Below are 23,448 nucleotides of genomic sequence, written 5' to 3'. Positions count from 1 at the left end.
ATGGGATTTGAACTTGGTTCTGGCATCTTTAATCCTACCCCCCTTCGAACCGGCTTCATGTTCTCTGAAGTTGCTTTCTTGGAAGACACTTTTTCTGGTAGCTATAACTTCAGCGAGAAGGGTATTTGAACTCCATGCTCTGTGCAGTCGTCCTCCTTACTTAGTGTTTCACAAAGACAGGGTATCCCTCCGTACTAATCCATCCTTTTTGCCTAAAGTTTCCTCTCAAATAAACCTAAACCAAATTATTGATCTCCCCGTCTTTTTCCCTAACTATTCAAACAGGTCGGAACAAAAGCTACATTTTTGGATGTTCATCGCCAACCTAGATATTACTTAGACAGGACTAAACAATTCAGGAAATCTAATCAATTGTTTCCGTCATATGCGGAAGGGAAATTGGGCCTTCCAGTTACTAAAGTATCCCTCTCTAGATGGCTCACCTCTACAATTACCTTCATCTATGAGATCAGACATCAAAAACTACCCTCAAGACCTAGAGCTCATTCAACTAGGGCATTAGCTACATCCGTAGCTTTTCAGGATAGGCTGCCAATAGATTCCATTTGTGCAGCAGCCACCTGGGCTTCTCCTCATACATTCATTTCACATTACAAATTGGACATGGTTTCCAGAAGCCGTGCCAATTTTGGTTCCACTGTTCTCAAGAGTCTGTTCCGATAGGCCACCCGGGATAAGGTGCTAGGGACGCGGTCCCATCCAGCAAGAATGAAGGCGAGATTGACAACTTAACATTAAGAAGTTATGTACCTACCATAACGTTCCATGTTAGTTGTCTTCTTCTCGCCTTCTTTCTTGCTTCCCACCATCCTTCCCCCAAGCCTGGACAGACGGACAGGAATTCAGTTTGTGTTCTTCCTCTGGAAGTCGTCATTCCCACACGTTCTACCACCTCTTTTATCCTTTCTGAGGTCTGCGATACTTTTTACGCCGATTGTTTTGAGGTGGGTTTCCCTACTCCATTCTAGGGAGACTAGGATTGCTTGGTATAGCTATCAAACGAGATCTGAGTAGTTACCGCCTTGCATTGTGAGATATAGGGGAGCCTCGAGCCGGTGGAATTAGCTCTCGAGCTTTAGTATTGGCCGAGTCGGAGCGGAGGATCGGCTCCGAACCCATCCAGCGAGAAAGAAGGCGAGAAGAAGACAACTAACATGGAACATTATGGTAGGTACATAACTTCTTATTATGGCCTATACAATCCTCTGTAATCCAGACAATACTCCTGCACTTAAAAATATTATCACCCCCCTATAACAATCCTAGACCGCTTTGATTCTCTAACACACTACTAATTCAGACTAGCAAAATTAATAACACAGCCGGTGACTCTCTTTGCAAACTGTGCAAGTAGATCCTGGAACTCTCTTCCAGATGATATTACCTTACTTTCCACCTTAGGTCAATTTAAAACTAGACTCAAACAACATTTGTCACTTAACTGGCTATGTCAGTGTATCAAGCCTGGCTAACTCTCTCTAGAATGTGTAAAAATCTGTTAACCAGCTTACTGTGTAATTTAATTTAATCCTGACTTACACTCGGGATTAACTCTAACCTGTGGAACTTGTTTAACTTGCTTACTTATGCAATCTCTGTAAATAGTCTGTTTGTAATATGTAATGCTGGTATTATGTAATGCTGTATGTGCTTACCCTTGGAGCTTTTCTCCCCGGGCCTCCGCTGAAAATGGACATGCAGTCCAGTCAACAAATGTAAAATAAAATAAATAAATAAAAAATAAAATGTAAAATTGTACTGGCTACCTTATACATAGAATTTTTATTTATATTTGTTTTGTGGGTAGAGCACTGACTTCCATGGACCTTTTTCAGACTCTGCCCAGGCGTAGTGTCTACTTAACTCATTCCCTCCAGTAGAGCTCTTTTGAATGTGTACCTTTAACTGCTAGTGGGTGTGGCTTCAGCATTTAAAAATTGAAGTGATCACCTTACATTTTTAACAAATACCCATTGACAGAGGTCATATATCAATAGAATTGTGTTTGCTATCATGTATGCTTCAAGATAAAATTTTCCGATACCTTGTATGTAATGCAAATATGAACAGGCAATATTTGACGCCTAGAGGAGCAGTAGGGTGTAACTGCAGAAATGCCTGGAGACGTCACTTGGCTGTAATGAGTTAAGTGACTTTCTTATAGTCGCACAGACAGTGGAAGCTGAGGGAATCTAACATTGCACAAATGGACCACAGAAAATTGCTCATTAACAGTTCCTTAATCCTGTAAGCCAACTGCCAGACAAAAAAAAAAGAATCAAGATAATTTCTGTTTTACAGAAGTGGATATGTAAGTTAAATGTTCCTAGCTTAAGCTATGGACAAGGATTTTTGTAAGCAGATAGGCTTGAGAAATAAAATGATGAAAAATGGTTGTTATTTCTGGCATTTACAAAGGCATTTTGTATTTTTTTCTATTAGCAAAGATTTTCAGTGAGAGACAAGAAATCTTCAGGTGCAAGCAGTTAATCATGAGACATCTGAATGGGTGTGTTCATAGTGGTATTTACAAAGATTCTGTCTTTCATCTTCAAAGTTGCTACCTGCCTCTTTCAATACAGACTGCTTTTGGTGTGTGATGAGAAGCCTACAGATGCAAGCAATTAGTCATGGGAGGTCTGCCCATTGTCTGCTGAGTGAACTATACAAGCCACGGTGTAATTAATATTTTAAGATATTGGCAAGCAGTTCAGTGAAAAAATAAATGGTTTGAAACTATGGGAAGTGAATAAGGTAAAGTAGTTTCCCCCTCAAGCAGCTTTAGTACTTCAATGCATTTAATATAACAGTGCGCAATTTGGTTTCCATAAAGGTAGCCAGTGCATTTTTCCATAGGAGTAATAGTTTGTTTTCTTAAGTAATGCATGCTGTTTTTCATTTCTGGGAGATTAAGAGATAATGGGGGAAAACAGCAATTAGTGTAAGTTGGAACACATACTCTAGGGTGTGCTTTAGTGAGAGTGTCCTTTATTTTAGAATAGGTAGTTCCTGTGGCTGCAGCTATCAGTTTGGGACAGCTGGTCCTATTTAGAGGGCTAAACATGTTTCTGAAAATGTAGTTTTTTTTTTTTTTTTTTTTTTTTTTTTTTAGTTAAAATGGATGAAGTGTTCAAAAGCATATTTATTGTTTGCATGTGTTCATTGAAACCAGAGTCTTAATATTTGACATAAATTCAAATTTAGACTAGAAGAAACTACTACTAAAAAGTTCAGTCTGCCAAATATTAGGGTGTGACTATCACCTCAGAATGGGAAATGTACATTCAAAAGAACTGCCATGTTTGTTAGGTTAGAGTTAAACTTTCTGTCATAATGTCTACACTATTCATATTATCATAGAATATAAATGAGCTGACAGGTATAGACCAAAAGCAGAGTATTGAATTCTTTTAAGTGCAGGGTGCAAATAGCATTGCAGGAAATGTGTTCAGCAAGAAATGAGCATATGAATTTGACAAATTATTTTAGGGTGGACATTCAGCAGAATATCAGGGACAAGGGAAAGGGGTAGTAGTAAAATACTGATGGATTCCGGGGCTCCATTAGTGATAGAAGAGTGGGAAAAAGTAACAATGGTAGATTTGTAGTAGTAAGGGATTATTGCCAGTGGTGGTGAATTACACTGAGGTGTATTTATATTCCTCTTAAACCTGTTACGGATTTTGAGAATTTTGGGAGAAATTAAGTTTAAGCAGGGGGATATTACTTTTGGGTGGGGACTGGAACCTTACAGTAGTGAGGATGTATCGGGAGACCTGGAAGGGGTAATAGAACCAAAGAGGGTAGATTTCTGAAGAAATGTGTGAGAATGTTTGTATGGAAGCTGTGAGTTCTGTAGTAGAAAGTGAAAGAGTTTACGTATTTCACAATGTACAAAAACTGGGCTAGACTTGGATAGAAATTCTGTTTTACATGAGCATAAGTGTTGAAGTGAAAGCTTTTGAGACGCATCTGATAGCATTTCAGATTATCCATCAATAAAAAGTAATGAGAAGACGCAGGGTATTGAAGGAAAAATGAGACACTGTCATGTTCCACCTTAGCTGTTAAAAATAGGGATTTAAGGAATGGGTAGTGGAAATGATTTGAGCATTGTTAGGGAAGACAGATATATTCTGAAGAGATAATGAGTGGGGCATAATGAAATTAAGAGTTTAAAAACATGGTAGAAATTAAAACAAAAGAAACATGGAGAAAAAAGTAATAGAAATTATTTAGAGAGGTTGACAAAGATTAAAGTATTGCAGAGGATGGGGCTGTCACATAAGAAAAGGAGTAACTTTAGAATGCTAAAGGAAAAATAAGGGAGCGTTTGGATAATATGAATGCTTGAGTTTTGTAAGGTTGCTGTTAATCAACTGGATTTTGATAAATCCAGAGCGCACTAACTTGTAGCCACCAATTTAGAAAATAGAAAAGGTTGTCGCCAAATGTAGGAAGCCTACAATAAGAAACGTAACTAGAGGTCTTATAGAGGTTTTAGAGCTATTTTGGAAGTTTTATAAAGATTTGTGTAAAACAGAGGAATGTAAATACCAATAAAAAACTCCAGAAGAAGTATTTATGTAAGACTTAGTTATGCCAACGTTAGAGGAAAATGAGATTCAGTAATTAACAGCTAAGATAGGAAGAGATGAAAGAAAAAAGTGGTAATGTATAATCAATTAATAGAAAAGCTTTTAGGAACAGACTGTATTCCTGTGTAAGCTGGGAGGGAGGGAAGAGATAAATATCGGACTGTTTTGTCTGACAGTTTCTTAAAAGAAAGGAGAGTACTCTCATCTTGGAAGAAAGCGCTGGTGGATGAAGTACCCAAAGAGAGTAAAGACCTTTAAGATCCAGATCATTGACCAATTTCAATTTTAAATAATTGTTAGTCTCTTCTAGATAAGTGGATGGAAAAGTTGTGCCAAAATGGATAGGTGTGTATCAGTGTGGTTTTGTGGAGGACAGGCAAACTTTTGACATGGTTGATAGAACAACGATGATCCAGAGAGAGGCAGAATGTAAGAAATCACTATTTTTGGTGGATCTTGTGGCAGAGAAAGCATTTGGTAAGTCATATGGGATTTTATGACTAGGGCAATGATAATATTTGCATCCCCTGATAGTGTAATATGGTTAATTAGTTTGATATATGGAGTGGAAAGCAAGAATTTAAGTGGGTGGGATTTTCTCAGTCAGGTTATATCTGGACAGAGGAACAGGTCAGAAGTGTCCTGTCTCCCCTTTATTTGCTTTGTGTGTAGAGCTACTGGAAAAGAAAATAAGGTATTCGCAAATTCAAGAATATTGATGGTATGGTAGTCAGGAAAGGTTAGCTGTTTCTGCAGAGTATGTTTGTACTTGGTAAATGCAGAAAATATTTTGGTGTTGTGAAACCTTTGATATGGTTTCATGTTACATAATAAATGAAGATTAAAAAAACAGCTGTAGCTATAAACTTTATATCCATTAATTAGTTCAGCAGAACTCATTTGTGAGGACATAAGATTAAATATTTAATTATATCGATTAAAGTGGATTCTGTTGTGGCAGCAAAATGCATGTAGGAAGAGACTAAAACGGATAATGCAAAAATTGAAAAACTGGAAGCTCTTGTTTGAAAGGATACTTTAGAAATTTGCAGTTAAGGCTCATATGCGTAACAAACAAGAGCTTATAAACCATAGTGAAAAGGTATGATGATGAAGCAAGAAGGGCAAGAGTAGGATTTTGGATGAAGGTCCTTAAGGAGAACAGTACTAAAAAATATTATGTTTATGAAGTAACGGAAAGGATTCCAAGAACTAAGCCAGCACGAGAATGGAGGAAGATTTTTTTACCCAGTGGGGATGACTCAAAGCAGGGTATACAAAATATGCAAGAGGGGGCTGGAATTTACTGGAGAAAATTAGCAGAAGAACCAAGGTATTGGAAGCAAATATCTAGAGAGGGGGAAGAGTAATAGAGTGGGATGAGGCTAAACAGAAGTGTGGACTGCAGGTTAGAGACTGCCTTCCCTACCTGTGGTTGATAACAGTATAGGTAAAGAGAAGGGGATAAGGGAGTGTCAAGTAAATGACCGGCTCTGGTGGATTTTTTTAGTTGAGGCTAGAACAGAAGAAGCTGTTAGGATAATTAGTAGACATATAATATATTGCATGATAACTGTAAGAGTCAGTCAGAGATGGTTAGAAAATATTGTGAAGAGAGAATGGGAAAGCAGTTTCATAAGTTATTGGTATCAGTGTTTAGGTCCAAGGCCTTAAAAATAAATCCCTGACTTCATGAATTTAAGAATAAAAATGACAATCTCATTTTCCTTAAACCGTGATAAGTTGGGAGTTCCATATGTTAAGAGGCAGTTTATTTCAAATTATCAGAATAGTTACAGTGATATATTTAACTTTTTTGTATAAAACTTTTTTCTGACTCTATCCTTATGGAATATCAAATAAGGTGATTGAGATGATAAAGCTTGCAGTTCAGAAACTCTGCTAGCGGATGTGATTGCCATTAGGTAAAAGGTTTTCCAAGAAAGGAATTTCAAGCCAAAGTGTGCTGCTGGCATAAATAGGGGACAAGTAATATGCCTTAAAATAAAATCAAGTCCCATGGAGGCAAATGGTCTTTGTACAGGGGTTTTAAAAGTATTGCTCCTTTCAAAAAGGCTGTGCAGAGTTTGAGAAATGAATGAAGTTAATTTTCACCCCAATAGAAATTAGATATGGCTGCTTAGTTGTCCCTTAGCTGTAGCTGCACCTTTATTAAAAAGCTGTGCCAGGAAATCCAAAACTGTATGAATAGGAGCCGTGAAGGGGTCTGTGCCAAGACTCTTAGCCCAACAAACAAAACGTTTCAACTTACTGTGATAAATTACAATATTGTTGGAAGTGTAATGCCCCTAAACAATACACACACGTAATTCAGCACTTCTAGCGTATCAGGAACCAACTAAGAATGTACAAAAAAAAATATTCCTATAAAGCCTATTCTGCTAGCATGTATATGAATTTGCAGGACAGACTTGGACAGATGATAAATTAAATATATGTATAATATTTATTAAATTCATGTATTTTAATATTTGAGATTGTATAACCTGATTTGAATAAGTTGTTTTTAATTTATTTATACTCATATGGTGACAAATGTATCATGTGTCTCTAAATCATATCAGAAGTTTATCGGTTATGACCCACTGGCGCCAAAATGAAATGTTATATATTGGTTTGTCTATAGTTGCTATGTATTCTGATGAAGTCAACATTGGTGTTGATGAAAGCGCTAAATCGCTTTTAATAAATTAGCTTTGTGACAAATTTTATAGTTCTTTTTAAGCTTACTTTTGAAACCATAGTGCTCGTTGTTTAGTGTGTCTGAATACACACACACAGTGTGTGAATCACTTAGAGGCATTTTCTTGGCACATTTTACACGTTTCTTGAAGACTAAGGGCTTGTCTGATTTATCTGCCATAGTAGACAAAAATTAGACCACACCAAAAAATACTCAGAAATACAGACCGAGCACACACTACTATAGAAAAAAATTAGGAAATATTTAGTTTTTTCTTTTTCCTTTTTCCCCCTCCTTTTTTACAGACAGGAATGGGGAAAACTACCAACAGTGGTAGTAAAAGATCCGTCGACTGCTAAAAAGGGGAGAGAAGGGGCCTACCAGCAGTGGTAGTGAAGATTACCTAAAAAGGTAGTAAAAAGGGGGTAAAGACACTCAGAAAAGGAGAACAATAGCGAGATACAACACTACAAGAAGAACTATCAAGAGAAAGGAGTTCTAAACATATTAATATAGAAAAACACTTACCTTAACCCAGGAGCAAAAAAGCGACCAACGTTCTTCACAGATGCAAACAAGATCCGAGTAATGCATAAGGTGCATTCTGGGTAAAGGGGAGGTACCCAAGAACAAAGTTTGTGACCATGAGCTTAAGTAATTGCCGAGTCTGATCCAAACGCTTCAGAGAGGATAAAGTGAAAATTGACAACACTCATGGAATGTTTTGGTAAGTACATAACTTCTTTTTCTTGAACTTGTACATAATAGAAATTGGGTACACTATTAAATGTAATCTTGCCTGCAGTAATTTGTCAACAAAAGCTTTGTAAGGTAAAATGGATATCGGTCGAAGTATGTGTAGTAAATAGTTAATAGTGAATAATTTCAATTTTAAACATTAGTCTCTAACGTACTACTTGAACTGTTGGAATATGTTTTGTAAATCGCCTTTGAAACGATTCCAACTTTAGTAGTTGTCCTATTGTGTAAATGCAGAAAGTGCTATATTCCAGTAAGGGTATCAAATATGCAATATAAAGTAGAATCATATTTCTTTTGTCCCTTAGTAAAATAGATTTTAGAGTAAGTTCCATATTTCTTAATATTTTTTTTTCTGATAATAGCTGCATGCTTTTCGATAATTTGTGATTGTAATCTATACTCTTGTATCTCTTTAAGAACAGATCCATTTAGGGATATTGGAGTGATTGGTGGCTGTTTGCCAAAAGGCATTATTTGACTTCTACATAAACTAAAAATTAAGACCTACAGCTTTTACTGTTTTTTACCCATTTTTTGAGCTGTCTCGTAAATATTAATTTCACCCAAGTCACCCCTTGACATAGCAGTAAGTCAAATAGGGCAACATCTGTGTGGCTCCCAAATATGCAACGAAGTCCAGAAGGTTTGGAGTTTTTGTTTGGAAGTATTTGTAGAGGTATTTTTAAAGTCCAGATAGCTTTCAGATCATTTTTCCTTGTGTAGGCAAAAGATGCTTTGTGTGATAGGGAAGAGAGGGGTAATTGGAAACATTTTTGTGGGGGATTTAACAAGTTGGGCAGATTTTAAAAATTCCATACAGGGTTTATCTGTCAGAAATGTTGGGGAAGTAAATGGTTATAACTAAGCAACATATTTGTTTGAGCTGGGATGCAGGATTTAGAATTGCCTAGGTGTAGTAAGACATTGCTAAGTTTAATGTTATTGGCTGTCAAAAACAATTACTAGCAAATCAGAATCTAAAAACTACAATTGAAGTGCTTAACATTGTAAAGAACATGTAAGAACTGGAGGTGGGATCTTTAGAAAAGGGAAGGAGCAAATAGAAGTAAATGGCATTTGAGAGAGTAATACACTCTGAATACTATTCGGAAGGAGATGTGAGGTTTAAGTTAAGATAGGAATTAAGTATCTCTGTTCTAGAAGCTGTTAGTCTTTAGAGCCCACTTTTACTAGGCAGTGCAGATTAGGCTGTTTCCAGAGCCATAGCAGAGTTTGCTAAAACTGTTCTGCAGGAACTTCTAAACTTGTAGCCCTTCTCCAGCCACCCTTACTTCCTGAGCTGTGACAGTTGCCTCATACATAGTTATGGCCAATGCAACAGCTATCAAAAAGCTTTCCTTAACTGTAGATTTTCTAATAGGTCTCTACTACAGTTCAAGTACACACTCACCCTGCTCTTTTCTTGGCCATGGCGGGGCACCCAGCTTTACCTTTCTCTGACATACCATTTTATTTATTACTTTAACTAATTATATTTAGAGTTTCAAGCTTCAGCCTCTCTTTTGGACAGGAAAGCTTTAATTTTTGGAGCACCTGTACATAAATCTTGTTTAAAGAACAGATGAATAGTGTGCAGAGATGTCCATACCTTTGTAAACTGGCTAGATATCCAACATCATCTGGAAGGGTATGTAAACATATAGCTATGTCACTGTTGCAGTATTCCTTACCTAAGGGATTCCCTGCCAAGTGTAGCCCGACATCTGACCAGTATACCTAAACTTTAGGATTATTAGTATGTCATGTCACACACATGCTCCCTAATTAGGACTTAAAGGTGACATACAGACATATGTACCTCAGAACTGAAAAAGCCCCAAGAGGAACAACAGTCCAAGGAGGAACATGTACATCCATTAGGAGAAAAAAAAAAAGAGGAGCAAAGGGGGAGGAGGGAGGGAGGGAACGAATACTACAACAGTGAAAAGAAGGACCTTTACTGTTACTGTAAGATTTTGTACAACTATACTGTGTCCTTCCATTATCACTGTTGCAGTATTCCTTACTCAAGGGAGAGTTCAAAAGCTCAAGTAGAAAATTGGGAGGAAGAAGGCTCGGCAAGGGGCACTGAATCTATTAAGTAAGGAATACTGCAACAGTGAACAGAAGGACATCTACTGTTATAGAAGGATTTTACACAACTATACTTCATGACTACTGACTACTGCACCCGCGTTGGTGGTGCTGCGGTAGGGTTGTCGCCTCACAGTAAGACGCTGTCCGGTTCGATTCTCAGCTAGAGCGTCTTCTGCGTGGAGACATACGTGAATGGGCGTACCTTCGTTGAAGGTTGTGCGTCAGGGCTGGTAACTCGGCACGTAAAAATTAACTACCAATCATTAGCGGACCGGAGGTCCGCTGTGGCGACCCCTAACCGGGAAAAGCCGAAAGACACAACAACAATACTTCATGACTACTGCAACAATGATCTGTTCCAGTTCCAGCATTTACTGTTATGGTAAGTTAACTTACACAACTATACTTTCACTGTTTGGTCTAGTTTATTCCTAAAAGATCAATGTATGTACCAGATTAACAAATGTAAAATAAATAAACGAAATAGTAAAACTGAAGTACTGTTGAAAGAGGTAAGGGAGAACAAGAAAGGCATGTGTTTCTTCAAAGCCGGAAAGCCAGTGCCAGGCAGAACGCAGGTGAGGATTGGACTGGAAACAGGGCAAGCTAATTTCAGCATGCGTCGATATATATAAACTGATGGAACATGTACAGTGAGATACATGTACCATTAGGGAGGCACACTTGTGTTTACACTTGATTCTGAATCGGCTGCTATAACTACTACTGAAGTACATGAGCAAAACTGTAATATTATGGTTGGATGAGAAACAAGTACTGTTTGATTCTGGAATTTTGGTAAGTTTATTCAGTGTGTTTTATGGAATAACTGTTAGTAAACTTTTAGTGTAAAACAATGTGATAGTTAAGCATGCTGATAGAAAGTGTTGTGCTGCAGCCAAAATAATGTTTCCTTTTGTAACAGTTTTCTGTTTTGAAACTCGAAAATGCAAGTCTTGGAATAGCAATACTGATTTTGTGAAAATGAGGACTTGCATAAACCAAGTCCAAGATCGCTGTCTCTCTGACTTTTTCCTTTTCTCAGAAGTATGGTGATCTTGGAGTTAGTACATGTAAGTATTGGGGGTATGAAGAGTACAGAGACTTGGCCCTACAAAAAATAACTTAAAAGAACAGAGGGTTTCTTTGCTCCTATCCTGATACTGGAAACCATTGGACTGGTCACCTTGGTGCCTATCCTGCCTGGCAATTATTTTCTCACAAGCTCTCCCACTAATGGACAGTCCTTTGTACCATGGGGAAATCTCCAGATCTCAGTACCACCATTGAAGCCACAATGATATATCCAAACAGCTTGAGCTGTTACAAGCAAATTTCAATACTGTGATTCAGTAAGTGATTCAACTGAGTGTTTTTATTGTTTATTCTTGAACTGTTCTTAGGATATTTTTGAACTACTACAGTGTTTTTCTTCCTTAATTATTCATCATTTCATCATGTGCCCTACCTATCCTTCCTCATTCCCTTCCTGACCCTTGTTGGTTTTAGTCTATATTGGGCTTTATCCTCTTGATCTCTGTGTTGTGTGCTTGGAGTAGCATATTTGGACAGTGATTGTTAAATTTGTAAAAATTTCAGTTCACATACCCTGTCAGGTAGGGGTAACAAATTGGAGTCAAAAGGGCTGCTTTGCTTTGTAGTGAGTGTGGAAACCTCTCCCACCAAGAATCCTGACAAAAATCTTCCAGGGCCATTAGGCCAGAAAAAAAAAAACAAAGCAGAGCAGAAGAGTCAGATCTTTGTGTTTTGAAGAAACTGACTCCACCTAAAGTTCCCAGGGTTATGTCTCCTTCTCTTTCACTAGGATTTTCTGCTCCTGCTACCTTGACCAGGTATTCTTCCCCTCTCTGGCGGAGTCATATTGAATGTCTTACTCTTCCTTGAAGAGAACGTCTGTCAGTTTTTCTTCTGTGCAAGAATTCTCCAGACTTGTGTTAAGGACTGCTAATGTTTCTTCATTTCACTCCTACAGGTCCCTTAGGAGCCTCAAACATAGGGTTACCTTTTGGCCTTTATCATCCAAAGTGTTTGTCAGGATTTTTGTTGTTGCAGACAAACGCCTTAAAGGTAATGATCTCCTGGTGTTCCCATATCTGGATGTCTGTCTGTGGGCAGCCTTACCTATGGAATTCTTGCTGGTGGCCTTGTGGGCATCCTTGGATTCAGTTTGTGAGAGGGACCATAAATGGAAAAAACACTGTCTACTCCTTGTTCTGAGTAGGTACTTTGTCAAGGTGATGTTGAACAAACTCCATTTTATCATTTCTGTTCTTACAGGGGGTTTAGGAAGTCACGTCCCTGGTGTTGGTAAAGATATATTGCAGACTTTTTAGACACAAGCTCTTTTGTCCCTTTTGGGCTTGATGGTGCTCAATTTTTATTGTTTGCATAGCTGAGGATGTGGTTATAAAAGAGGACTCTGAGATGTCATGGCTTCAGGGTTACCACATACTATTTTGCTTTCCTTTTGATATTCTGTTATTTCTGGGGCCTACAGTATTGGAGTTCACCCACCAGGCAGGTGAAGAATTTCTTATTTCTGCAGCCAAGCCCAGTGTAAGTTCTAGTAAGTGATGGGGAATTTGGTTTCCACATAATTCAGGGACTGTATTTTTTTCCTGGAGAAATAGAATGCCATATCAGCCAAATGGAGCTAAGGGCATTGATCTTAGCCCTAAAAGGTATCCCAGAATGAGCTTGCCTTGGCCTTTCCTCATCTTGTCGTACAGTCCATCATGTATTAGCTAACAAGCAAGGAGACAAATTTATATCTCCTGTGCAGGAAGGTGATGATGGTGATCCAGTGCTGGACTGTAGATAATCATCTGTGTTAGCAAGTCACATTACTCAAGCTAGTTGATGCTCTTGAGCCAGTCCTTCATTCTTGTTATTGTGAATTCATAGACCCATATCTGTTGTATTGATGGAACATTTCAAAAGACCAGCCTCCTCTGCTACTCAGGAGATTCTTTCATCCCCGTCTTTGTGGTCCACCAAACTGAAAGCGTGAGGGAGTGGAATGGAGGCATTTCAGTTTCCTATACACAGAAGTTTCACGTATGCATACTAGCTTAATCAATATCTCACCACAAAGTTCAAGGAAGGAAAACTGATTCCCATCTTTGCACTTTTGTGACCAGAAAGTTTGGTTTCAAGGTGTACAAATGCAAAAAACTTTTCTAGTCTAAGCTAAAGATGTTCCATGTGACTGAGGCAAGCTCCAGCTTCATCTCACGTTGCCTCATTCTGTACATCATGATTTTCTGAAAGACAAGGTTGTTTTCCTGCATATATTAGCCATGCATTTCCTTAAAGTAGTGCTACCTTTCTGTCCTGTCTTGAAGAATTCCCCTCCTCCTATTTAGGATTTGAACTTAATGACTGACAGGCTTACCTCTGTTATTTTGAGCCTTCTATGTTGGTGCCACTGATGTTCATGTTGCAAGACTTTTCTAGTGGCTGTTACCTCTGCAGTTAGGATCTTTAAGCTTCAAGTTATGTGTGAGAAACTGTGTGTGTTCTTTCACAAGGATAGAGTCTTTTGCATGGTGAACTTGCTTGCCTTTTTAAAGGTTCTTTCCTAGTTACCTTTAAATTAGTACATCAGCCTGCTGGTGTTTGCAGCTGCAGAAAGCAGAAGTAAGATGGCCCTTCATAGCCAGGACATGTGTGGTTTGTTGTGGTGTTGCCTGAGCTACATATTGCAGTTTAGGAACATGGACCACTTAATTCATCTCCTCCTGCATCAAGAATGTAGGGGATTTTATTCCTGAAGCACATGCATTCAAAGTGGTTTGCTGGTTACTTAATATTTTGCCTTTGGATAGATCTTTTATTGGCAATTTCTATGTTCAGAGCTCAGTCCACCAGTAGAGTGGCTGTCTCCAGTGCTTTTGAATGGCTGTTAGGGCACCTGTTTCACAGCCATTTGGTCTTTGGTATGTACATTAAGCAAGTAATTTTGCTTCAACTACATAGGGTTCATAGGTAGGTACTAGGCTATCGGCCCAAGGACCTACGTAAGCCTAGCCAACAAGTTCCCTGGCTTACGCCACCCAAGAAAGTTATTTTCCTGTGCCACTGTTGAGCAGAGACACAGAAGTGATCCCTGGGGTGTATTTCCTATTTCCCATCCACTCATCAAGATTTTTCTTGAAGAGTGCTAATGAAGAACTTTGCTTGACATATATGGGTAGCCTGTTCCAGAGTATGGGAAGTCTCTGGGACAGGAATCTATCCCTCCAGCATGTCCTGTTTATTGTGGTGACAAGGTTTAGGTCCCTAGTGTGTGTAGCTCGGAGGGATTGGGATTTTTTAGGTGTCGCATGTCCAACAGCTGTGGGTTTGACATAGCTTTATATGTTAGGCAGATATCACTTCGGAGTAGGCAATATGCTACGGAGTAAAGCTGGAGTTTTTTGGGGGCGATCAGTGTAGGGCATTTTTTAAGTCACTGTAAAATCTGACTTCTGTGGTTGTGCATTCCACCCTTGTGGTAACTGCCTGAGATTCAGTCTTTTTCAATGAGGAATCTTGATATTTGGGGAGTTTTTTTTTTTTTTTTAACCTTGTCAGTTGTTCTGAGAGAGAACAGTCCTTGATGAAGAGACCAGCCTTTCTGCAGCTGATTTTGGTATCCCGCAGTGAAACATTTTTATATTTTTTTTAACACCATGGTGTCAAATCTGAATTTTTTTCTTGATATCTTTGTAGAGGTATTCACTGATTTGTATGAGGGGTTAGTAGAAAGGGGTTGGGAGATGAGTGTTTGTTGTCAGCATATTCTATTGCTTTCTACATCAGTAAGGAAGCACAGGCTTTACTGAATGTGGGATTTTTTTTTTTTTTTTTTTTTTTTTTTTTAAGAATAAAAGTGCTGGATTCCTTTCAGTGGGGAGGATGCACTCAACCGGGAACCAGAACATTGCAGGCAAGTTCTTTGTACCTCTGTGTACATTTGCAGATGTATTTATTTGATAATTGTAATCTGGAAAGTTCCATTTTGAACTGTGTGGATATTCACCCAGCCTTGAACTGTTACCCTCTCGTCACATTGATCTGTAGAAGTACTGAATTCCTTTCACTTGCTAAGGATGGACAAATGAAAAACTGCTTCTTGTAACAGAAGGTTGTACTGACAAATTCCATAAATATGATACCATTTCACTGAAGCCATTTAAATGGTCTTGTCATTCACCTTCCCTTAGGAGACTGAAGTTGACAGATTTCTCACCAGCTCACCAAATATAATCATCACTGCATGATGCATTTGCTGATATTGCCTTGTCAGTTCCCGTCTCTCATTTACCAGGCATCTTGCACTAGGGGTAGGGTCAGGGTTGCTTGTTTACAGGGGGATGTTCACTACCAAAGTAACCTTTTTAATTTGTATAGGGCATCTTGCTGCAGGATTGTTATTGTTCTCATTTCCACCTTGAGTTGCTGTTAATATTTGCCTTTGAAATGTAGATGTTGCATTGGTGCATTAGCTTTTCATGAGCTTCATTCAGCAGCAGATCTGTGCATCTTCTTCCTCAAGACTCACTGACTTAGTTCTTTTAGAGGTTAGAATAGATGTTGTTACGTAACACTGCTGCAGTATTCTTAACAAGTAGGGAATTAAGCCGAGGGTAGCCAAATGTGTGGCAAACATATCAAAACCTTATGTACTTCAGGTGGATGTCCTACATCTAGTGTGCAAGTTACATAGGTGATGTACAAATGCCTAAACTTGAGAACTTTTTTGCTGCCAGTCCAAATACTTTTCTATAAATTTGGTCTGCAGGTTGTTTGTCAAGTTGGTTCAGTTACCTTCAGTGAGCCTTTACCAAATAAGTACCCCATTAGAGTGTTTTTATTTTTCCCACCTTTAGTAGCATTATCTTTTTTACATGTCATCCTGGAAAGGGAAAATGTGAATGTGGGAGGAAAATTCCCCATAGATAGACATGACAAGTGCCTTTTTTGTTTGGGTACTACTCGTGGCCATACTCAGTGTGAGATTTGTCAGGCATTTGTTCCAAAGACACTTTGCAGCAGTCTGTTGTCACATTCAATTTACTTGTAGAATCAGATTTTGAAGCTTTTGGTCCGGGATACTATGGCTTCCAATCTCGCCCAAATGTTTGGCCACCTCTTAAAAAGAAGCCTAAGAAGGAGCTTATTGAATCTGCTGCCATCCAGTCTCCTCTGGACGTGTCAGTTGGGTTGAAGGACCTGAGGACCATTCAGTGCTGGCGTCAGCTGCTTCTGCTGTAACCCTTTGAAAGCTGACGTGGTGCCTACTCACACATCCAATAAGGTTGTGTCTGCGTCTGCTGCAGATGTGTAGGAGAACCATGTCTGATATCAGAGAGGCCTAGGGGAATTCCCCAGATATTTCTTGGGAAGGAAGCCCCTGCCACTCCTATTGACTGTGCAGTGGTCTGAGCCTACTAGGTTTAAGGTTGATGTTCCCCTGAAAAAGAAATAGAAGGCTAGACGTGGTTCCTGTGGCAAAGGATCTTGCCAAGGAATGGCAGGGTTTCACACAGAGTCTTTTTAATGCCCTCGTGGCTTTAAAGCCTCCTCAAGGCTTGTCTGTATATTTTTCTGTTTGGTCCTCTGCACCTTCTAAACAGCATGGGGAGTCCAAGCCATCAGACAAAGAGGTAAATTTGGATTCTGATGAAGAATCCTTGGCTTACTGTTCTCATCTCCATTCTGCTCTTCCCTATGGAAGAATTCTCCATTGTGGATACAGTAGTACATATGATGGAATATTTTAAAGGGATTGTTTCCAAGTTTTTGATGTCCAAAAGAGGCACTGTGAGTTCTTGCAGATTGATTCACCCCATCTTTCTGCATCCCCCCCCCGTGCTGATTCTTTCTGTTTGGCATCTCAAGCCCAGCTTAAGCCAGCTGCTCCAAAGAAGCCTGACAGGTTATACAAAGTCCCTGAAGCCCAGAGGTTAGAATAAAAAGTGATCTGCTGACCCTGCTGTAATTTAGCTGCTGACACGCCCTGTAAATTGCTGTTGTCTTCTAAGATTTTACCTTCAAATGAAGACAGTCTTGCAGTGGACCTGTATTGTTGGGGGGGGGTGTATATTGCCACTTTAGCCTTCAGGGTCATTAGCCACCAGACTCTTATGGCTCCCTATCGAAATGCTGAGTGCCAGCAAGCCAGAAAAAAAAAATGTCAAAAACACAGGAGGAGGGAATATCAAAAATCTCTCTTCTGCTTTAAACTTCTTCAAAGAGGGATGGGGAAAGCCCCCTGCACGCTCCTATGTAGGGGGCAAACCCCCCAAACTTGCATATAGCAACTTCGAGATTGTCATACCTCAGAGGAAAAGGAATATTCCAAGAAATGGCATCTCATACTTAGTATATGCAAGTCCATTCTGTTGGCCATTCAGTCTCTGTATTTTGGGACTCACTCTAGCGGGTGTCAACATTTCAAATGGTTACCAACTCCTGTTACTTGGTATGTGCCGAATCTTCTTTCCCGATTTTGGGGCTATTCTGACTGATTTGCCAGATTCTGAGGCAAAGTCTTCTGACATTTCCTTGTTGAGCATTGCTTCCCAAGTGGCTCATTGTTCTGTAAAGTGCAGTTATGCTGCTGATGCCTGTTCTATAGCAGCTGCATCAGGGTCTGTGATGAGAAGGTACTAGGTTACACTTAACAGGCTCTCCTCGATGATATCAAGTTAAAGTTTCTGGGTTCTGTTTTAGATGACCACAATGTTTTTGGTTGTGCTGCTGCTGATCTATTTAAGATTTTACAAGACAAGGGGAAAAGACGTAGGATCTGAAACAGATGTTTCTGTTTCCAGTTACTAGGTTCCAGAAAAGTTGTCCCACACAAGTCTTCCTTTGTCCAAAGGCAGGCAAGACAGCCTACTATGAGTAAGAGATCTTCCAAGAGGGTTTATTGTAATAAACCTACTTGGGGTTCTAAAACTCAAACGCCTTATTTCCCTGACAAATCTGCTTCCATCTGATAATCTGCCACTTCTACCTCTTGACCAGATTGCTCTTTCCCTCTGGTCAACTCTGTGCTATCCTATTTGGCAACAGATAACCAGACTCTTGGATGCTTTCCACTATTCAGAATGTTATTTTATGGTTTAGTAGTCCTGTCTTCCCTTTTCAGATCTTCTCCAACCTCCAGCTTGCCAGCTCCCTCATTTTCTTCTGAATCTTCAGGATCTTTCATTGTAGGGAACCATTCAACTTGTTCCCCCCTCTCAACAGGACACATGATTTTATTACAGGGTGTTTCTAGTTCTCAGGAAGGAGAAATCTTGGAGGCCCATTCTGGGTCTTCATTTTCTCAACACTTTTCTGAAGTTTCCTTCCTTCAGGATGCTCTCTCTCCAATCTGTCCTCCCACTGCTACTTCTCAAGCTTTACTAGAGTCTCTGAATTTGACAGATGCTTATCTTCACATTCCTATTCTGTTGAGGAACTGTTTGTTTCTATGTTTCTTCCTTACATTATCGGTACTCTGCTTTGCTTTTTGGTTCCTACAGGTCTATGGGTCTTTATCAAATGTCTAGGCCAGTAGTAGCCTTCTACAGGCTTCACGGAATTCAGATTTTCATATATAGATGACCTCTTGATTCAAGCTGCCTCTCCCAGCATCATCATCCCCAGGATCTCTAATTTGCAGTGCTGATTTTGCAAAGTGTAGAATTCAGTAGTAAAAGACAGAACCCAGCACACAACAACATAAAAAAAAAAACACCAGAAGATTGCTGGAACACTGAAAACGTATAGGAACAATTCCTATAGTAAAGCCAATGCACGGACTAGAGTTGACTGAAACTTTAATATATGAATCAAAAAACATACAATTACATCCTCGTTAAGCGCTTTTATCCACAAAAGGTGGACTTCATCAGAACACAATAACATAATACTGCCTGATATTTAAAATCATTTTGGCACCAAACACGATACTCCATCACTGATTTAAAGTGACAGATGCTGTATAGGTAAAATATATTATATTTGTGACTTCAGCGTTTTTACATAAAAAAAAAAAATTAATATCATACATACCATGCACAGTCAAAAAAAAATATATATATATGTGTGTGTGTGTGTGTGTACTACAAAACTTCATGAGCCTATCAATTAGTTAATACATTTAAAAAAACATTTGAAAAAGCATTAGGGTTGATGTATGTGCTTGTATATTAAAAAGACCGTTTAAATTTATAAATATTTATAACTAAACCAAAAGATTTTTGTTTGGTGGGGAGCTGAATGTTGCATAAGAAATTATTATAAATACATAAAAAATGTTGCATGAAAAGTTATTGCATACATAAAAAATTATTGTAGGTGCTATATCCTACCTACCTACCTAAAGTATGATACAATAAAATGTATCATAACTACCTTGTATGTTAAAATATTTAAAACACAGCCATAGATATAAATACTTATATACATAAATAAAAATAGATTAAATAACATTTTGACACTTATAAAATCATAAATACAATGATGAAATTACTATATATGAACTTAAACATATAAAATACTACATATAAAAAGTATATGAATTCACTGACTTAATTGCAATAAGGGTTTAATAGAGATGTATTCTTGCTTTTTTTAAATGTATTAACTAATTGATAGGTTCATGAAGTTTTGTAGTACACATACATACATATATATATTTTTTTGACTGTGCATGGTATGTATGATATTAATTAATTTTTTTATGTAAAAACGTTGGTCACAAATATAATATATTTTACCTATACAGTATCTGTCACGTTAAATCAGTGATGGAGTATTGTGTTTGGCACCAAAATGATTTTAAATATCAGGCAGTATTATGTTATTGTGTTCTGATGAAGTACCTTTTGTGGATGAAAGCGCTTAACGAGGATGTCATTGTATGTTTTTTGATTCATATATTAAAGTTTCAGTCAACTCTAGTCCGTGCATTGGTTTTACTATAGGGAATTGTTCCTATACGTTTTCATTGTTCCAGCAATCTTCTGGTGTGTTTTTTTTAAAGTGTAGAATTCACCTTGAACCTCAAAAAGTATGTACTGACTGCTTCTCAAGATCACTTTTTTCTAGGCCACATGATTCAGTGTGCACCACTGATGGATGTGCTTCCTCTTCCCATGGTCCTGGCCTTGGCTTATTTTCAGACCCTTCTTTGTTAATTGCCTCCAGCAAGGGAATTCCTTCAAGCTTTGGTATTTGTGGCATCTACCATTCCTATGTTTCTATTGCCAGACTCAATATGGCGAAGTTTTAGGTGTAACTCAAAACCATCTGACATCAGCATTGCCGTCCTCTGCATTTTCCCATTCCTCTATTACCTTGCCTTGAGTTTGAGTTCCTCTGTTGGATTCATCTGATATTTCTGAATGCAGGCCTGCTTTGTCAGATTCGTAGTTCCACTTGGGAAACTGTACACAGAGCTTTTTCCAACAATGTCACGGTGTATGGGGTTTGGTCTACTACACAACTGGCAGATCATATCAACATCAAGGAAATGAGAGCTCTGATCCTGGCTGTCCATGCTCTCCAATCCCTTTGGATACCCAGCTCTTTGAGGATTTACAGTCATGGTATATCTACAAGTAAGGGGGCACAAAGTTTTATCTTCTTTGAAAGCTGGCCCTTCACACATGGGATTTTGCAATCCACCATCATTTGACTTTTCAGGGGGTTAACATACTTTCAGAGCAAAATCTAGCGACAGATGCTCTCAGCAGGTCCAGGGCAGATCTTCAGTCATGGCTACAGGATGGTCTTCCTGGACATTGTTCAGTGGTGGGATACTCCTCAAGTAGATCTTTGTTTCCCCTCTGAACAGACTTGAAAAGTGGATGTTGTGTCTTTTTCTTGGAAGGGAATGTTTCGGCATGCTTATCCACGTCTTTTTTTCCTCTGTTACCAAAAGTCCTGCACATGATCTTGAGACATGCCCAAAATCTTGCTGGTAACTCCTTTTTGGCCCAGACACCATATGTTCCCTGTTCTCTTCCATCTGGCCAGGGGGCAGTCTTCAAAAGTGACCTCAGCAGATGGATCTAATTGCACAGGACAAGGGATCTCTCACCCTTACTTGGCCAACCTTCATTTGAATCTTTGGTTGATAGGGTTTTAATTCCTTTTCAACACCAATTCTCTGAGGACTTCCTTCATGTTTTGCAGGAGGCCAGTAAACCCACTACTAGAAAATCCTGTGTGGCTAAATGGAAGAGGTTTTCTGTTTGGCTTCGGAAATATGGCCTGGACCCTTTTTTTGTGGGTAATCCTTAGGTCCTTTATTATTTGTGAGTTGCTCAGTTCTTGCCTGACATATTCATCTCTTAAAGCACATTTGTCTACCATTTTTGTTTGTCTGCCTTAAAGCAGTCCACTGGCTTCTAGTTTTGAAGTCAAGCAATATTTGTAAGGTGTCCTTCATATTAAGCCCCCCAATAACCTGTTCCTCCTCAGTGGGACCTTAATTGTGTTTTTAAAAAATTAACTTAGTCTCCTTTTGAACCTGCAGTTTCCTCTGTCTTGCAACACTGTACTTGGGGGAAAAACATGCCATTAGTAGCTTTTACTTCTGCCAAAAGCATCTCGGTACTCATGGCAGTACCACCATTTTTTCCCCACAAGGAACAGGGTCTCAGTTTGCACTAATTCTTCCTTTATGCCCATTGTGGTTAATCTGTCCTTAAACAATTCATCTTCCTCCTTTTTCCACTCTCTACAGAGTGATAGTGAAAAGGATTCTTCACACCTTGGATTTATATGGACTCCTCACATCTTGGATTTATATGGACATTTTGGATGTTGCTTAAACAAAACCAAAAATGATATGAAATCTGAATAGGTTTTTGTTTCCTTTCATGCCAGGGAATTGGGTGTGTCTGCTTTGAAAACCACCTCCTCTTGCATTTCTAATGCCATTTCTTTTTATTTTAATGGCAAGCAGTTTTCTTCTGCTCATGCTCATTCTATCAGGGCTTATGCCCTCTTCTGATGTCTTTTTTAGGGGACTGGAAACTAGATCTATTGTAGAAGCTAATACTTGGTTCTCTGTACATACTGAACATTTCAATTTGGATTTCCCTTTGCTAGAGCCATCTTGCATGGATTTTTGGAAGGCTGTTCTGTCTTCCTCTTCCCATCATCTCCATTAGCTTTTGTTAAGAATACTACAGCAGTGTTAAAAAAGGACATAGTACAGTTATGTACAATCTTAACATAATAGATGCCCTACTTCTCACTGTTGTAGTATTTGGTCCCTCCCTCCCTCCTTCCCCATTTTTTTTTGTCCCAGCTGGCCAAGAGGTCTGTTTGTCTTTCTTTCCTTCCTTACTGGGTGCACATTGCCAGCCTTTTCTTCTTGGATTATTCTGGTCCTTCTGGCTTAATTCAGTTCTGAGGTTTAGGCATTTGTATATCACTTAAATATCTTGCGTCTTGGACACTGGACATATCTCTATCCAGGCACTGTACATCAGATAAGACTTTGGTATGTTGGTCAGATATTCAGCTGCCCTTGCCAGGATATTCCATTTGTTAGCAATACTGCAACAGTGAGCAGTAGGACATCTACAGTTTGGGTGAGATCCTGTACTTTTTCCTTGAAAATGGATTTGCTCTGCTTTTGTAATTGGCTTCTCTGACAGAACGTATGGAGGAAGTGTGTCACTTAGACTGTTGAGTGTTCCTTTGATAGTGATGATAGGTGGCCAAAGAACATTACATGATAAGTTGTATTTTGACCCCTCGCCATTGCAAGAATTATTTAAAGTCTTACTGACAAACTGTTGAAATGGCATTACACTAGATTGCTGCTTAAAGTATCTAGTTACTATATCTTTCTGTACAAGGTTTGAGATTTTCTGTTGTGTAGATAACGCTGCTATCATTTTGGTGTAAGACAACAGCTCTGAACGTCTTATTTCTACAGGATGAAGTTGAAAAGGAACAGCTGAAGCGCCAACAGGAACTTGCTACTTTGCTTCAGATTCAGCATCTGCATTACCAGCAGGTGCTTTTAAGGTAAGAAGCTCTCCAGGCCCCTCCCTATGTTGCAGATTTTATTTTTGGGAACATGCTATGGTTTCTTCCTGTCCGCTTTTCAGAAAATCTAACCAGATTAAAGCAGTTAAAATTCTGTGATTTTTCAGTTATGTCAATGTTTTCTTGTAAACGTTATGCACATTAAAATAGAAATGCAGGATAAAAAGAACTTTTCTCCTTTATCCTTTTTATCAC

At 38.8% G+C, this 23,448-nt stretch overlaps 1 protein-coding gene across 9 annotated transcripts in view; it reads left to right on the top strand.

Moving 5' to 3' along the window:
• GIGYF2 (GRB10 interacting GYF protein 2) overlaps positions 1-23,448 on the top strand; it is a 2,932,407-nt gene that overhangs the window by 1,696,419 nt on the left and 1,212,540 nt on the right. For all 9 annotated transcript variants that reach the window (XM_044070588.1, XM_044070589.1, XM_044070593.1 and 6 more), the window contains exon 15: positions 23,141-23,232. In XM_044070588.1, coding sequence (XP_043926523.1) covers positions 23,141-23,232 — 92 coding nt within the window. The remainder of the gene's footprint in view (positions 1-23,140; positions 23,233-23,448) is intronic.

The sequence above is a fragment of the Protopterus annectens genome, chromosome 4.part1, assembly GCF_019279795.1.
Source record: "Protopterus annectens isolate FY-2018-M chromosome 4.part1, PAN1.0, whole genome shotgun sequence".
Taxonomy (NCBI): domain Eukaryota; kingdom Metazoa; phylum Chordata; order Ceratodontiformes; family Protopteridae; genus Protopterus; species Protopterus annectens.
Note: the sequence above shows the minus strand (reverse complement) of the source record. Positions and strands in the feature narration are given on the sequence as shown.